Genomic DNA, 13,892 nt, shown 5'->3' on the forward strand with positions numbered 1-13,892 from the left:
ATCCCCATTAAAAATAAAAATTTCAAAAAAATGAAAAAAAAACGCCTGGAGATACCATGGATTAGAACCTACATACCAAATTTCATCGAAATCGGACCACAGATGTAGTCTCTAGCTCTGTACACATCCAGACACACAGACACACACACACACACACACACACACACACACAGACACACACACACACAGACATCACTTCGAAAACCACTTTTTTGGGTCCAGGGGGACCCAAAACGAATATATCCACTCAAAACTCAAACTCGAAAATTTTTACGAAAACAATACTTTCTCCATATACTATAGTATAGGGGGAGAAAGTAAAAAAATTGATTTTGGAGATCCCAGTTTTAAGTGTAGAGAGCTTTGACATTTCTTTCCTTTTGAAATTATCATTCTTTCTACAAAAGAATTGGAGAGATTAGTCAAGTGGTTGATTCAGAATTTGTCCGATTATAATAAATCTATGTTTAGATGAGAGTATCTATCCTTACCAACTAAAAAGAGCTGAATTAAAATCTTTGCATAAGAAGGGAACAAAAGGGGATCCCAAAAACTACCACCCTATCATAACTACCTTTTGGTGGAAGATCAACATTTGAATTTATAAATCAGATCTCGGATTGTTTGGATGCATCACACAGCACAGCAGCTGTGTTCTGTGATGTATCTGTATGTATGCATCTGTATGTATGCATCTGCATGTGATGTATCTAGGCCTTAATTTTGTTGATTACCTAGTTTATACAGAGTGTCCAATATAAACAAGGACAAACTACAGGAAATGGTTCTATGGGTCAAAATGTAGAAAAAAGCCATTATGAAACTTTTTTCTAAAATAGTTTTGTTAACCAAATATACGCCGTTTTGTGTTTTTTTAGTTTTTTACATAATCATTTTGATCTTTGAATTGCTACCGCCTACTTATCATACCAGTCCCTTTCGATTACTATTACTATATTATGCTCTCTTGTGAGGTTTACAAAACTGCCCTGGATAAATAGCCCACATTGAATTATGTTTCATATTTAAAACTTTTACTAATATATTTATTTCCTTATCTTAAGGGGTAAGTCCTAGATATATCGTATATTAAATATCTATCTAATCAAAAATACAAAATGGCAGATATCTGGTTAAAGAAGTGATTTGAAAAAAGTGTTATTCTGTACATAATGGTCTGTTTATTTAGACCTAAAAAATCACTATGTAAATTATGTCCCTATCTTTTTAAACATTCTACCTATCACAGCATTCTTTAGAAGAGTAGTCCTTAATTTCAGTTGGTTGTTAAATTGCTTCATTCAAATGATCAGTAGTTGTATATATCATAAATGTTGTATTCAACTCACATACTGTATTAAAAATTTAATTGCTGCTTTATGTGTTAGGCTGGAGTTTGTGCACAAAATAAAATAAAATAAATTGATGCAAAATAAGTGGTTTTGCTGACTTAAAATTTCCTTTAAAACATTTGTTAACAGTCACACAGATATCATGTTACAACACAAAATTATCATAGTGAAATTTTGCCAAAAGCCTTACATTTATTTTCATTTTAAAAGTTTAATTTCTTTATTATTTCTGCAGTTTCCATTTTTACGATACAATGGGACAATATTTATAAATACTGACGGATTTCGCTACCATCAGAGCATTCGATCCTTGAATTTTGTCATTTTAAATAATGTATAAAAACTTCATGTATATTACAACCTTGCATAGCTTAAAGTTATCACTAGGGTCATCACATTGAAATCTAATTCTGTTGGATACTTAATTGTTTTAGCACACTTTTATTTGCTATAATCAATTTACCCTTAAATTAAAAATCTATGAAATTAGTGCTGCCTTACATTTTTGGGTACAAAGAACCAGACTATAGTCTTAACAAGATATACATTTTTAAATTTTTCTAACTAAGCTACGTTACTGCCGTCATTACTGTCACCAGTACCCAGTGTTGCTCATCATGAACATTAGTGGGGCCATCTTTAAATGCCCTTACCCAATTGTCTACCATTCCGTCACTCATAATGTTCTCGCCATTCACTTCACTAATCTCTCGACGAATTTCAATGGCTTTCATACCTTTAGCAGTTAAAAATCGAATTATAGCACGCACTTCACAGTCGGCGGCAGTCTCAGCTGGCAGTCTCAGCTGGAGGCAAATGCTCAAAACCGGATGTAAACACGGCTGATTGTTGTCGAATTTCCAGGGCAGGCTTGCCAATATATGCACATACACAGCCCAAACATCTAAAATGCCAATCGCAGCGCTGGAACGGAGAAATTTAAAAAAGGAACTTACTTTCCGAACGTACCTCGTATAATGCTACTGTCGATATTCTCATTTCTCCAGTAGTGTGAAATATGTTGATAAACCTGTTGAGAAAGAATCTTTCTTCAGAAGGTGCATTAAAGACAAGACAAATTCTTTATTTCTTCTACATGATACACATATTGTAATAGACATCGTCAAACTTAAATAGCAAATAACAAACTAACAAGGCAACAAATACTTGTTCTGTTAAAAGATACATATAATAAATAAATAATTGTCACAAAAATATATCTAATCCGTCTTCAATAGTTCTGTCTACTAAAGTATCAAAAATTAGGGGGGGGGGAGGAGAATTTTGCAATAGCACATTCTTCCGAGTTGTTTGTTTAACATAATTCCTTTTAAGTAAAATTATATTGCACGTAAAAAAAACATGAGATATTATTGTCGTCCGCTAGACTAAAAAAATTGAAGGATAGGTTCCTAAAAACTGAAAATCCAATAAACATTTTGAATGGAACGGTAGGCTATAGACCTATTGAAGCAATTTTTAATACAACTTTCCTTTTAAAATTATTTTTCTTTTAACTAAAGAATCATGAAAACCCGGTATGTAGATGATTCAGAATCTTTGACTAAAAACAACCCTTTACAAAAATATAAGAAGATATGAATAGGCCTACCTTAAAATAAGTAAATTTATCTCAGGTCAAGGCAAGGCCCTATTAGAAAAACAGACCATGCTGCAGCGCGGGGCCGCATAACACTACGTCACAGAGTGGATAGTTGTACTAAAATCTTACCTCTTAAATCTGACAAACAGCCAGCTTATTTACCTAAAACATGGGATATTGCAGTGAATCTATCAACATATCTATCCACTAGTGTGACGTCATGGATCCTGCAGCATGGTCTTTTTTTCTAGTGGGGCCTTGATCTAGGTCAATTTGTGTGGCCTACCGTAATAGCTTATACCTTATAGGGAAATTCGCTAAAATTGGTGGGATCAAGAAACAAGAAATAAAGTAAACTAGGTGAAACCCGTCGAAATCGACAGTTACTTTCAAGGCTTAAGTTAATTCATCTAACTGCGATTAATTGGGTGAAATACACATATTTTGAGCATTTAGCATTGTTTAAAGAGTATTAAGTGTAAAAACAATAATGATATTAACTGCATTAGTTGCCAAATATGGTTGATCATTCAATGAATAAAATATTTCCCATACCGTACGCCATCGGAGTTATTATTAGTATGTTATATGGCATCTCTTCCTATGGAAGAACCTTTAAATAGTATTAAAATCGTATTGGCGGATCTTTTGAAGCTAAACACTTCCGTGATTTCATCAGTGTTATAGGCTATGATTTTATTTCAAATGATAATATTTTTCGGGAAGACATTTTCTAACTTCAAAGGGAGGTATATCCGTTACAGTGTAAGTTTGATTTTTCCTTCTTCACATCACGCCAGTTCATATTGTACTTCTGTGCCAATGAGTGAACCCTTTAGCATAGTTTTGAGAAATTGATTGTGGGGTTACTGTTAAAGCTGGAATTCCTTGACATGGGGGATGTCAGTTAGTTGTCTCAGCCTTATTAATAACTTGAAGTTGTCAATATAATCTCTCTACGGAATGTTATGTGTAGTGGAATACTTGAAGTGAAGTTGGCTTTTATTCTTGAATTGTTAGGGGCCTCTTTGTTGATATGGTCTTGCGGCTTCATTGGCAACAAATAATGCAAATGACAAAGCAATGGGACATTTCCAAAAAGCAAAAATACTGTAAATTGGCTGTTACGTGTATATTGACGTTTACATATTGTTAATCAACGTATCTTATAAAGGATTATGTGATCTAGTTTAAAAGGAATATGATCTTTCTGTCATGACAGTAGCTGCTTAAATAGTATTTTCTCTTTGTACCATATTTTACAGCCAAAATGTCGTGTCATTTTTCAATGATGTTACCTACCCAGTGTGCCAAAGTCCGTAATATAGGCAGGTGCAAATAATTTGTCAAGATGGGTACAATTTTAGGCAAGGTTTCTATGTTTGGATATTATTAGACACGATAAGAGCAGATATTTTTACATAAATATTTGATATGTGTAGAATAATATGATAAAATGTAGGCAAAAGTGGTGAAAAAGGCAGACACCAACCGGTACAATAGTTATAAGATAGTTCAATAAGAAATAATTTAAGAATTGCTATGACAAAAAGGAATATCCACCGATTTCGTAATGGAACGTTATATTGCAAAACATGACATGATAAAGAAGAAAATCAATTTTTAAATCAGAAAATAACTTTGCAAATACTTATTTGGTAGAATCTTTAGAATTCAGTAACTCCCAATAAATGTGTGTTGTTTGAAATACAATTTAAAAATGAACAGCTGTTTCATTAAAAAGTATTATTCACATGGCCAAAATGTAAACAAATCTGTGGAGGGATCTTAAGGGCTTCTGGGGCAGAGCCCTAAGCGAATTTAGTTCGTTTTTCTTTTGATAACTCATCTACAGACCAAGACCTTTCTTTGGACACCTCTATCAAGTTCATACGCCCAGCCCTCAAAATTAGTGGGGAGAAAGTTTCCAATTAAATATTTAGATCCCCCCATGTTAATCTTATGGAAGAAACTCCAACTGTGATGGCCTGTAGGGCAAAGCCCGAGGATTTTTATTACAGGAATTGGAGAAAGGGGGCGTCTACACAAAAAATACTTTATTTTGACACGTCGTTTGTAAAAATCCGTCCATTATTAACGGAGGAGTAGTGTTTCGTAGAAATCGCCTTCACGTTTAATTATATATAAGGATTGGTACGAGGTTAAAGTTTTATTGTGTGTGTGTTTTATTGTTTTTTGTGTGTTTTTGTGTTTTATTGCACTTTTTATTTATTATTTATTTATTACTTAGTACAGCACATATACAATGAATTTACAATACCAAACTGCATAAGCCTTAAAAAAAGGCTTGTCCGCAGGGTTTCTTTTAATACCAATTGTCTTTTCCATCTTTATCTTGGTCTTTAGTCAGTGTGAACTATTAACTGTGCAAAAATATATTTCCTACTTCTTAAAAAATAACAAATTTGGCTCATACCCAATTTACATGATTACAAACAATTTAAATATTGAAGGGGCAAAAATAAATAAATGTAAAAAATAAGAACAAGTGTTAATATGCAAGGAATCTTCTTAAAATTATTTAACATGAGTATATACTTTCAGATTACAAACATTCCACAAACAAATAGATATCTAACAAGGAATAATAACAGCCGAAACAAACTTTATAACATAAAAGTCAATCGGTTCAGTAGTTTCGGAGGAGTAATTGTCACAAAAAACCTGCTTGCTTATTAAATAAGTATAGATAATAAAACAGGAACTATATTTTTAACAGTTGATAAAAGATATATATATATGTAAAATTCTGTAAAGAATAAAAGCAACTTAAATCAACAAAAGACACAACTTGTATTATATACTATGATTTAACAATAACAATAAATAAGAGTTTTCTAAAAACGTTAACTACTTGGTCATATACAATTTTTTTAGTTTTACCTACAATAATTTATATGTTTTTATTTCTTGCATACATTGTGGCAAACTATTAAACAATGTAGGAACCAAATAGTTTCTTGTACGCTTTGTGTATTTATTATTAACATTAGGAACAATGAAAAATTCTTTCCTAGAGTTGTATCTATGCACATTTTTTACTTTGAACCTGTTTGAAAAATAATAATCTATTATCAACAAATAAGTGAACAGCTTTTCCACTGGTAAAACCCCTGTCAACTGATAACACAACATTGGAGTTTCACTGACAACAGCAGAATCAAGCTTAGTGATAATCTTTAATATTCTTGTTTGAACAGTCTGTAGTTTCTGTAATTCTGATATTGATGCATTTCCCCATGATCTTAATCCATACCTAAGAAGTGACTCACACATAGATGCATAAATTAGTTTCATCGTCTTAAACAGTAAGTAGTCTCGTAAGTAATAAAGTTTTGAGGCACACACTAAGTTTATCTTTTATATATGCAATATGAGAGTCCCATTTTAAATTATGATCAACAAATACCCCTAAATATTTAAAAGTTTTAACACTTTCCAATATTTGACATTTACATTTTTCTTTTATGTATGATTTACTATGCAGACAGTTATAAGAGTGTGCTTTCACTCTAGATTCTTTGCAACTGTAGAAAGGTGAATGGACATTCATTATTTTAGATTTCTTACAGTTTACACTTAATCCATTGTCATGGCACCAATGCCTTGTTCAGTGCAACTCCAATTCTTTCATGTTTTAAAACACGTTCACTGCTAAAGGAAATTATAAAATCGAATCGTATTGCTAAAAAATTTTATTGTTGTATAACACTCCTTTTTGTGTCCTTATTGAAATACAATATAATATAATACGATGGGAAGTGAATATGACTTCAAAAAGTGACGTCATAATAATGGGTCATTACTGACCCATCAGGAGCCAGAGTCAGAAAAAAATGGAAATGTCACTGAATACATTATATATGTCACTAAAAATATATGTTCTAAAGATATATGTAGTCATTATGATAAAATAGCCAACATAAAATAGTATATCAATTGATTGTAATTGATTATGACTTCATAATGTGGCGTCATATACATGGGTTAGTGCTGACCCATCAAGAACCGGAGTGTAAAAATTTTAAATATTAAACCAAAATGAGAGATATAAAAGATTTGAAATGTTAATATTATTGAAATAAAATAGTTTAAAAAATAATTGAAATTGAATATGACGTCATAAAGCACAAAAAAGTAGCAAAGCGAGGGGCGTTCACAGTAAGGTGGGTCAGTACCGACCCAGCCGCCACGGCGGGAGCGAGACGCGGGAACCAACTCAACGGTGAACAAAGCAAGTCACACACTACACGCTAACGTGGTGTAGGTCCACTTTCGACTGACGCTAGGCTAGCACTGAGCAACATATTGATTCACTGCAGTGTGGGTTAGTACTGACCCGGCAGCATGAGCGATTCGATCGCCGTGGGTCAGTACTGACCCACCCGCAGCGAACGTGTTAAAGTATCAAACGCCTTTGAAAAATCTATAAAAATCACTAAAATTTTATTTCCAATGCTCAATTCACCATTTAAATAATCTGAAAAATCTGCCAATAGTTCATTTGTACCTTTGTTTTTCTGGTATGCATACTGGTAGGGACTTATTACGTTATTATTACGGAGTGCTTTGTCAGGCAATTACCTATGACAAGATTGATATTGGACGATAATTTGAATAATCAAAGTGGCTTTCAGATTTATAAACAGGTCTAATTATTGCTTTTTTTAAAGATTCTGGTACTTCTGCATATCTGAGAGATGAGTTGACAAATTTTGTGATTGGTCCACTTAATTTGTCCCTGTGGAAATTCAAAAAATTCTGGAATCAATAATTATTATCTTTAAAAATTCTTCTGTACATACTTGTTGCTAAAGAGCACTTCAATTTATGTTTTTAGCGAATTTCCCATATAGGGAATAAGCTATTACCGTAGTACTCATGGTAAGACCTGGACCCGGGACCGATTTTTTTCTTCGTTTTGAGGTCCCTAGAGGGTCCCTAGAGGCCAAAAACACCATCCGTTCAAATTCACACATATATATATATATATATATATACATATATATAAATATTTATATTTATATATATATATATATATGTGTCCGTTAGCGCGATAACTCGAGCAAAAATGATCCGATTTTGATTAAATTTGGTACAAACGTGTAAACCTACGTTTATTCGAACAAGTTCGCGAACCAGCATGATCGGACCCAACGATATAAACAACTCATGGATCGCTGGCTCAGTGTTGGCCGCGCGGTCGAGCTTCCCCCACCACCTACTGGCAGAAGCCGACGCAGCCCATACATTCACCATTATAAAACACACTTTTTATTTGCTGCACTGTTGAAATTTATAGGGATAAAATATTGCTAACGCTTGTCAAACTCTTTTTACTAGTTAAACCTTTTATGTCTGTTTTGTTTCTTGCAGAAAATAACCCATTTGAATTCTTTAAAACTACAAATTCACTAAACCCGTTTTGTAGAGTTTTTTAGACAACTGATATTGCTAGTTCCAAATTGTACATGGTAAAATAATAAGTGATTACAAAGGAGAAATATAAAGTACAATATTTGTGTTTGAAATTCTATTTTATTAATCGAAAAACTATTACATAAACATTTAGAATAATTTTGCTAAGTTTTTGCCGCAGTGGTAACGTAAATGTTTGACGTAAACGCGATATTTTTTTCTTTCAATGTTTAATGACAATGTATCTTACAAAATAGGTCATAAAAAAGTATGCCTATCACGTTAATGTCAAGCATAGATTTGCGGTAAAAACTGGACAAATGTAGTAGGGTTTTTAAGAGTTCGAATGTGTTATTTTTTGCACGAAAAGAAGAAGACATAAAGTTTAGAATAGTAAAAGTTTTTGGCATGTATTAGCAATATTTTATATCTATATATTTAAACAGAGCAGCAACTTAAAAAGGCGCGTTTTACAATGGTGAGTGTATGGGCTGCGTCGGCTACTGCCAGTAGATGGTGGGGGGAGCTAGACCGAAAACAGCGCCCGCAGTGCTACTGAGAGCGCAATCCAGTAGTTTTTACATCGTTGATCGGACCATGGGAACGGGGGTGTATGGGGGCTTTTATGGGGTAAAAATGGGGTTTTCCCATTTTTGACCCAAAAAACATAAAATTTTGCAATTTTTTTCTAAACTATTTTGTAGAGCTTAAAAAAACAAATAATTTAGTATATTGAAGCGTTAGCGCCTAATAGTTACGGAGAAAATTCCAAAAAATTGTAAATTTAAAATTTCCATGTTATTCTTATGGAGAATAAGTAAACTGTTGTAGTTTGCTTGTTTATTAACATATTTTGCCCAAATTTGGAAAATGTTTTTATTTCTTACCAACTATTAACATTTTACATAAAAAAACACTTTTACCGTCCCTGTTGCAGCAAACCTAAGTATGTGTTAAACTGATTCTATTTAAATAGGGAATAAATGTGATATTTTTAAGGAGACATTTTAGTGTAAATCCAATCAGGCAAATGGAAATTCGCTTAGTCTGCAGGTTTGCTGCGGCGGGGGTATTGTTAAGTATGAGTATCCATTGATTAAAAACCTTCTGCATGAAAAACTATGAGAAGGGTGTTAAGTAGGCCTAATAGTTTTTGGGTTAGGATCCTGTCTTTAAATTGGCGTATAGTGGCCGACATTTCAGATGCCTTGGAGTAATTCACCTTCAGGATATACTGTACTACAATTCTACTCAGTTGAAGATTTGACCATTACTTGGTGTGTGGAAACAAACCATCAAATCTATTAAAAGGTTTTCAATATCAATCAAAATTTAAATTTCCCAAAACTTTATTGTTTTATGAATAAGCTATATGTTACTCACAATAATTTAGTAAAAACAGTGCCCTTCTGTTTAAAACCGCTGTTTGTTCAGCTTAATTAACTACAGTATTTCTCTCTAGCAATTAGCTATTAGTGGTTTGATTCCTGATTGGATTTCAAGTAGGGTTTATACCGTTTATAGGGAGGGTTCTTTTACTTACAAACACTTTACCGTGTACCCTAGTTTGATTTTAGAAATGGTGAAGGAAAAGAAAATTGTGATACAGATCCACATTCAGTAACTATGGAAAATGTTGCAGGATGAAGATACCCCCGTTACAATACCTGGAGAAGTATGTACAGGAATAAAAGACGGAATCTTGTGTCAATGTGAAACCTGTAAAATGTGTGTGAAGAAAATTGAACGTTCTAATGAAAAAGATGACATGAGTAAAGACAGCCATAAACCATTTGCTTGTAACATTTGTAATCTAAGATTTGTATTAAAGTGCAGGCTGGAAAAACATTTAAAGGTTCACAAAGGACTTAAGTTGTTTCCATGTGATATCTGCAATAGAGCATTTACAGTGAAAAATACCCTCAAAGGTCATATGGAAAAACAACATTCAACAAACAAACCGAAGAGAGCGCATAAAAAAGAGACTTGTAATATTTGTAAGAAAGAAATCTCTACCCATCGCCTTAAAATTCATATTGAAACAGTCCATTTTCGTAAGATTGAAAGTCTTTTATTTAGATGTAAAGATTGTGGAAAGGGATTTAGCCGTAAAGAAAACCTTAAAGTACATACGGATATGGTCCATTCAAGAGGAGATCAATACAAATGTGCTGAATGTCATAAAGTTTATAGTCACAAAGAACTACTTAAAGGTCACATTCAAACATCACATCAACAAAGAGAAGAATACATATGTGCACTATGTGATCGTACGTTTTATACTAAAAGTAGATTATCTCGACATATAAATTTACACTCTGGAACAATTGTATGCTGTGAAATTTGTGGTAAAGCATTTAATCATGAATTAAAACTGAAAAAACACATGATTGTACACAATGATGATCATAAGTTTTCCTGCTCAACTTGTGGAAAATTGTTTAAACGATTATGTAATTTGCAGCAGCATGAGAATACACATAAAGATAGCAGACCTCATGTCTGTAATATATGTGGTAAAACGTTCAAACTAAGAACCCATGTCAAACAACACATGGCTGTCCATGGAATCACCAGGAATCACAAGTGTGTTGTCTGTGAGAAGACTTTTGCTAGGAAAACCCAACTAAACACTCATCTGTCAACTCATGGATTGTAAAGTAAGGTTCATGATATATTTTCATATGTTAAAATATCTCGCAATGTAATCTGCGCAATTTAATTGTAATTTGCATTGATAAAACACTTTTGTTTCAACTATGTTTTTATTATTGTGAGCAGTAGTTTTTAACTTTTAACACTCCATTAAATTTTAAAGTCTTATTTCAATTTTTGATTAATCCATTTTTTTTTTGTAAATTTGATGGGAATTTTTAATCACATGATTTGTTTTGAGCAGCTCTGAAAATTTAAGTTAGATAAACTAGTTGTTACCCACGGGCTCCACCCCGTTTTACTACATTATGTAGTATTAATAAAACTAGTGATTGGTTAAGTTAGATGAAATAAACAAAACAGAATACAGTAATGGTAATACAAACAAATAATAGCAGCTGAGGTATTTTTAACATTAGGTAAATGGAAAGTTCCAAGGGCAATTTATGAAATAATGGATGATTTTGCGCAAGGTTTCTCGTCATGACGAACATTTTAAGTATATGGTTTATGGGGGTGTGACTTGTAGTTTTCTCAAAAGTTCATGGTTACTTTTGGCTTTATATATAGATTGCAAAAAGTAAATTGCACTCAACTATCATGGACATTTAATTACATAATTTATCCAATTGAAGCATAATTTCAATCGTACCTTCTAGATTTATTTGATTAGCTACCAAATATTCAAACTCGAGTACCTGCATAATCTCAGTATTAATACGTGGATCAGCTGTTAAAATGAGAATGAATGTTTATTTAAACAGCTGATCCATTAAGGTATCAAAAATTAAGGGAAGGGTAATGTTGTTGTGTACACTCTTTGAGTTGTTCATTAAGCTTTGGTTTTTTTTTATTAGAAAACATGCACAATATAGATGAAACATACTCCCATGGATGAAGTACATATCTTGAAGTAGTAGATTTCTCATCCTGATGGAACAGCTATTTCATTTATTTCCCACAGTTAAACCAATTTTACAAATTTGTCTACATCAAGATGATAATACAATAACAATAACAATAATAAACAATTACAATAACAAGAATAATAATTTACAATTCTAAAATGCATAGCAAAACAACCATTTAATTTTATAACCAGCTAATTTTATTGTTAGTTCTGGGTCCACTGTAGAGATTGTTTTTGTTTACAATTTCTTTCTTGTTATTTCAGTTATTTAAAACCTAGTTTAACCAAATAAAACGATCTAATCATAAAATATAAATCATCCCTTAAACATATAACCAATAACAGTAGCACAAATTATGAAATTACACTAAAATAATACTGTAGAACCTCGCTAATTCGAATTTCAGAAGAAAGACAATATATTTCGAACCATGGGAAGTTTGAAATGTGAAGATTTTGATTTATAGAGGTCAAAACAATATAATTTGAATTATGGAGGTCCCAGTTGTAAGTGTAGAGAGAGTTTGAGAGAACAGAGACTAATGGACACGTCGTGGGGTAGCGGGGAGACCGTCTTCAGCATTGTCCTACACCCAAATGTGTCATACTGGACTGCACACTGACATTTAAGGCGCATGGTATTGTGACAAGGGGTAAAGTCTCAGCGAGGAATAATATCATCAGGAAGCTCACCAGCAGATGCTGGGGTGCTAACCCTAATGTCCTCAGAACCTCAGCTTAAGCGCTCACTGTGTCGGCTGCGGAGTAGGCTGCACCAGTATGGAATGCATCGTCACATGCAAAAAAGGTTGACATTGCAGTCAATGACATGGCTCAGATTGTAACTGGGTTTTTAAAACCGACCGCAGTACACAAACTCTATCCTATCATAGGGATCGCCCCTCCATCAATCCGACGTGATGTCGCTGCCGACGCAGAAGGGACTTAGCAAGAGACGGACCCTCGTCTCCCATTACACAGCCACCAACCTGCAGAGCAACGGCTTCGGTCCAGAAAGAGCTTTTTATCACGGACACGAGTCCTGGATGGATCACTCTCAAGCAATCGGGTGGCAAGGTGGGAGGCCACGTTGACTAACCCTCCCATACCAGCCAGGGAGGAACTGGCTCCTGGTGGAGGCCTGCATTACACGGTGTGGAAGACCCTAAATCGAATCATAGTCGAGGTACCAAAATACAAGACAAACATGCAGAAATTGCGTCTCTTACCAGACAAAGAAAACATCTTATGTGCGTGTGGTGCTGTTCATGATCCTGGCCATCTGCTGATCTGTCCACTCCTAGAACAGTCTTGCACTTTAGATGATATTTTACAAGCGAATGACAAAGCCATATCGGTAGCTATTTTTTGGAAAAGGGAAGTCTAATTTCCGGACACGGAAAGTACATATCATGGGAACATCAAAAAGATTGTCAGTTCATGTTTCAACGGGCACATTTTTTAGGCTTACGGTAATGCAGTTTGAATTGTAGAGGCTCAAGTATGTGCAAATTCTAATTTTAGAGGAGCTGCATTAAGCGTAAAAATCACTTTGAACTATGGGTATATTATTTTTTTAATTTTGGTGGTTTTCTGTGGGGAACAGACAAACATTTCTAATTTTTTTAGAGGTATTTGAATTATCGAGGTTCGAATTAGCAAGGTTCTACTGTAGAAACAAAATTTTGTCAACACTAGCGATCAGTGTCACCGGACATGACGTGAACTAGAAACGAAAAAGAGCTTCTAGAAGTCTACTTGTGTTGGTAAGTCTAAATGAAATTAAAATTGCTGGTAGACTTTAATAAATTACATTGGGCTATTTCAAAAGGAGAAAACAACAATAAAATTATAGCTTTGATCAGAATTAGAACAATTCACTTATTGTAACCAATACATAATCCTCCGACAATCAATTTGACCTTATCTGGTG

At 33.6% G+C, this 13,892-nt stretch overlaps 1 protein-coding gene across 5 annotated transcripts in view; it reads left to right on the forward strand.

The window, feature by feature from the left end:
* LOC128993643 (zinc finger protein OZF-like) overlaps positions 1–13,892 on the forward strand; it is a 107,981-nt gene that overhangs the window by 82,610 nt on the left and 11,479 nt on the right. Inside the window, exon 1 of one of the 5 annotated variants that reach the window (XM_054417688.1) lies at positions 11,010–11,054. The exons of the other annotated variants lie outside the window; for them this stretch is intronic. Within the exon in view, the coding sequence (XP_054273663.1) occupies positions 11,043–11,054 (12 nt within the window). The 5' untranslated portion in view covers positions 11,010–11,042. Of the gene's footprint in view, positions 1–11,009; positions 11,055–13,892 lie in introns of those variants that run through there. 5 annotated transcript variants of the gene reach the window in all.

The sequence above is a fragment of the Macrosteles quadrilineatus genome, unplaced genomic scaffold, assembly GCF_028750875.1.
Source record: "Macrosteles quadrilineatus isolate MER2022 unplaced genomic scaffold, UCM_ALF_1.0 Scaffold_4__1_contigs__length_99947679, whole genome shotgun sequence".
Taxonomy (NCBI): domain Eukaryota; kingdom Metazoa; phylum Arthropoda; class Insecta; order Hemiptera; family Cicadellidae; genus Macrosteles; species Macrosteles quadrilineatus.